Source organism: Otolemur garnettii, unplaced genomic scaffold, assembly GCF_000181295.1.
Source record: "Otolemur garnettii isolate 467f Iridium unplaced genomic scaffold, OtoGar3 scaffold00047, whole genome shotgun sequence".
Lineage (NCBI taxonomy): Eukaryota > Metazoa > Chordata > Mammalia > Primates > Galagidae > Otolemur > Otolemur garnettii.
This window is the reverse complement of record NW_003852442.1, coordinates 3729742-3734214: the sequence shown is the minus strand read 5'-3', so window position 1 is coordinate 3734214 and position 4473 is coordinate 3729742. Positions and strand designations below refer to the sequence as shown.

The 4473-nt window shown below is 39.6% G+C and overlaps 1 protein-coding gene across 2 annotated transcripts in view; it reads right to left on the bottom strand.

The window, feature by feature from the left end:
* Nucleotides 1-954: 954 nt before the first annotated feature.
* CMC2 (C-X9-C motif containing 2) overlaps nt 955-4473 on the bottom strand; it is a 22079-nt gene continuing 18560 nt past the window's right edge. For both annotated transcript variants that reach the window (XM_003791309.3, XM_012806127.2), the window contains 2 exons: nt 3746-3817; nt 955-1324 (listed from right to left, as the gene is read on the bottom strand). In XM_003791309.3, the coding sequence (XP_003791357.2) occupies nt 1238-1324; nt 3746-3817 (159 nt within the window). In that variant the 3' untranslated portion in view covers nt 955-1237. The remainder of the gene's footprint in view (nt 1325-3745; nt 3818-4473) is intronic.

The window sequence follows — 4473 nt, the reverse complement described above, 5'->3', positions numbered from 1 at the left end:
CTCAGGAAACTAAAATATTCATACAATCTGTCTAGTAAAGGACCTCAGAATTAATCCTGGTTCTTCCCCATCTTTCACTGAATGTGTTACTCTCTGTAATCACCTTGCTAAGTGTAAATGCTCTGCTTGTGGAACACCTCCTGTGAGGGGGATATCTACTTACTAAACACACACCAACAAAGCCTCGTGTGGATGTTATACAGAGAGCTCCACTGGAAGGAGCTCACAGCTCAGTCTGCTCCTTCACACCTGCCTGACAAGATACCCAAACCCCTGCTGTGGCTGAGAAACACCTGGCAGAGAGAACACTGGTGAAATGAAGACTGGCACTGAGCGTGGGAATTAGAGACCCTCACAGAGGAGACACACTGGCTCAAGGTTAATGCCCAGGAATTACCCGGCATCCACAGCAGGCACATTCAAGCACATGGGGAAGCAAAGTCTGCCAAGACATACATCACAACCAGATGCAATTTTATCAATACTAAATATCAATCTTTAAAAACAGTAACATTGCTTGGCATCCGTAGCTCAGTGGTTAGGGCACCGCCGGTCACATACATATGGGCTGATGGGTTCGACCTGGCCCAGGCCTGCTAAACGATGACAACTACAACAAAAAAACAGCCAAGCATTGTGGCAAGCACCTATAGTCTCAGCTACTCAGGAGGCTGAGGCAAGAGAATTGCTTAAGCCCAAGAGTTTGAGGTTCCTGTGAGCTGTGATGCCATAGCACTCTACCCAGGGCGACAAAGTGTGACTGTCTCAAAAAACAGAAACATCAGAACATTATCATATAGTTAATTAATACTCCAGGGACTTCCCTAGAACTGTTTTTGCCCTAACTTATGTCTTCGATGTGTAAGCTTTAGAATCATCACAATGTCAAAAAGGGAAGCCTACTGGCACCGTTTTGCCCTAACTGCGGAAGAGCCTAAGAGACAGGAGAAAAAAACTACTTAAATAACTTTATTCCGGGAGATAAGCTACTCAAATGTTAACTGGTGGTAACAAAGGGAAGGAACAGGGTAGAAGTCAGGTTTGTTGGCACAAGAGAGATGGTACTAAAGACTCTGCCCAACGAATACTTGGAATCCAGCGTTTTCATATTTCTCCGTAGTTCAGTTTCTCATGGGTCATTTTCCATTCAAGGACTCTATAGACCAAGTAAGACAGGATTCTTTCAGCTTTCCACCAACAGTCTTCTCTCAGCCAAGGCTTTCAGTGGAAACAGAACTTATTTTTCAGATCCATCTGGAGAATCAAAAAGTCTCTTCCGCATCGCATCGCCATGTTCCCTGCTCTTGGCCCTCTTTCCAATGTACTAAATAAAAAGAAGAAAGGAGAGAGAAGAGACAGCAGATTATGTCACTGTTCATAAACACTTAGAAATATTTGCAAAATAAAAGTATTATCACCTAAGCCCAAGAGCTGGAAGTTGCTGTGAGCTGTGATGCCACGGCACTCTACCTAAGGCAACAAAGTGAGACTGTCTCTTAGAAAGAAAAAGTGTTTTTACTGACAAAATTTGAATTTGTCTTCTATGTCCCTGAGATCTGAAACAGTGACCTTTGAGGACACCTAGTAAAAATTTTTTTCACTATAGTATAGCATCCCAACAGGCCCAAAAATATTTGCTGAATCAATTTCCTCCCAAAATATGAACTCAGTTAAGTATCTAAGATAGATGAGTTCTGCCCTGCTCTCCAGGGGGTCACAGTCTAGCAAGTCCTCTAACCTGTGCTGAGCCTTCTACTCACTGCCTTGACAGGTAACCGGTTTAATTGTTGGGCAGTTCTACTTGTTTCAAAGATTTTTACCTTGAACCAGAAAGTGTTTTCCTGTAAAACTCCTATTGCCTTCTGTTTATTCTTGCTTGTTATAATTTTTGAACCTCTAATTATAATAACTTTCAGGCTGATCACTGCTGGTTTCTGTAACTGTTCCAAAGAACACAACTTTTATCTTCTAATATCTTATCTACAAAATGACTTTTATTTCATAAAGTACTTTAACACTGATGCCCCTGACTTAAAAAGAAAATCATAACAATTGAATATAGTGCTCTAGAGATAGTGACAGCCATGGACTACAGTGGGCCTTACGTCTTATGACTTTGTCACTTTATATTCCTGCAGAAATTATCAAAAGACGAACTGGCTCTGGGCAACCATAGTACCCTATTAACACATACGGAAGCATAGAGTCAGCTGATCTTCCCAGGATTTTTTCATTATGAACAGTCATCAAAGTGGATTCTCCCCAAACCCTATGTTCCTATAATCACTAGTCTACAGGCAATTTTCACCTAGAAGGTTTTCAGTGTAGTAATGGGACGGAGCCACAGCAGGTTTCAAATAACAGGAAACACAGAGCCTGGCACTTACAAAAAGCACTTAGATTTTCACGAAAGATTGCCTTATGTTTAAAGCAGAGGAACTCGTTCCCTTATGTATATTCACACGCTTATAACATGTATGCCAAAACAGATGTACTTTAAAAGTGAATGAATATTTCTCCCCTGGACAGAGGGGGGAAAGAGTAAAAGTAAATCCAAACTGAAAAACTGAGTGTATGCAAACAGCTGAACCTCAAAATCTTTTAGGAGCCATATACCCAGAAAGATAGGCCACAGAAATCAAAGAATAGTGACAGAGAGCTAACCACGGACAGGGCTGGAACCTCTCCCACCACCCCTGAGAGAAAGTAGTGGAGATTTGTGACTGTGAGTTACTTCACTCTCCTGGACCAGGAATCTCAAAGATAAGTCAGGCTAGACAACCTTTACAAAATATTCTAGGTGACCAGAAATCCACTACAGTAGTACAGTATATACCACAGGTAATTTTATGCACAAAGTTCTCCAAAGAGTAAAGGTAATAAGCATCATACTGAAAAGAGATTCCAAGAAAGGAAGAAAAAGAAAAAAAACCCTAGAGTGGAAAACATACAAAATGAAAAGACAGATGCTACATAATTTCAAGTATTATATTTAAATCTTTTTAGTCGGAGACTAACAGAAAAAAAAGTTCTAAGATACAGAAAATTAAAATGAGAAGGCAGATTTTTGATCATCATGTATTTTTAAAGGTTCAGGACATAAAACATTTGATGTACCAAACAATAATTAAGTTAAATTTCTTTTCAAATGTTTAAAAAGTGCTCTGCTTGGTTAGCAGTACCAGGAAAAGACAATGCACTATGGACTTTGACCAAGTCCAGCTGGATGGAAAACCAGGTTCAGGAGATGACAGTCTTCCCAAACAAGTCCAACTCCGATCCCTATGGCTTATACAAAGTATAAGTCCAAAGAGATTCAAAATGTTAAAGTTCTAAAGAGCCTAAGTCCAGCCTCCTCAATTGATATGGAAATTGGGGCCCAGAAAGTTTTAGTTGCCTGCTTATCAGCAAACAGCTGATTGACATAAATGTTTCTGCTAACCAGAGATTCAGTTTCCTAAACCTTAAAATTTGTCTAGAGTAATTATGGTGATTATAATAAGGAAGCTGTTTACATCACCTGTGTGCACAGCAAAAAAAAAAAAAAAAACAAAAAAAAACAAAAAATGTTCTAGAACTACATCCAGAAGAGACTTTCACTTCTCCTTTTGGTTTTAGACAGGAAGTCATACCGTAAAGGTTCTCTAAAATCTGGAGAAAAATTCAATAATGGCAGTAATGATATAATATTCAAAACTGTTCTGTTCTATTGTTCAACATTTCCATCTTCTGACAATATTCTTACCTCTTTCTTCAAGCATTTTCTCATCTTCCGATCAAGTTCATTGCAATGACCAAAAAATTTCAGAATGTTGTGCTACAAGGAAGAAAAGGAATAAAATATTTCATCCCATAATAACCAAGGTATCTGGCATATAAACTTTAAATACTCCTACGGAAATGAGTTTACACTGTCACTTTGTGAATATTATCTATCATAAATTAACTGTAGTACATACTATCCTACTGTAATAATTTTGTAGCTACCTCCTGTTGCTACTGGTGAACTCAAAAAAGTTTGCTTAAAATGCCATGTGATGTCAATCATCTCTGTGCGAAGGGTTCATGTTTAGGGCAATACCATGAACCTTGGGTAACACCAGGGGACCCATATGAAGTACTAATGCTGCTGGAAGAGCTCCCAAGAAACAAAGTCATGGCATACAAGACAAAGGTGAATCGCCTGATACATATTACAGACTGAAGCCTGCAGCTACTGATGCACACCAGATGATTCATCTTGTATACAGATGATAGAAACTCATGGTATTGGAAACACAGTATGATACTACAAGTGTATTTTTTCTTCCTTAAGAGTCTCTTATTAACATTTTCTTTTCTGGCTCGGCACCTGTGGCTCAAGTGGCCAAGGCGCCAGCCACATATACCTAAGGTGGTGGGTTCGAATCCAGCCTGGCCCACCAAACAATGATGGCTGCAACCAAAAAATAGCCAGGCGTTGTGGCGGGCGCC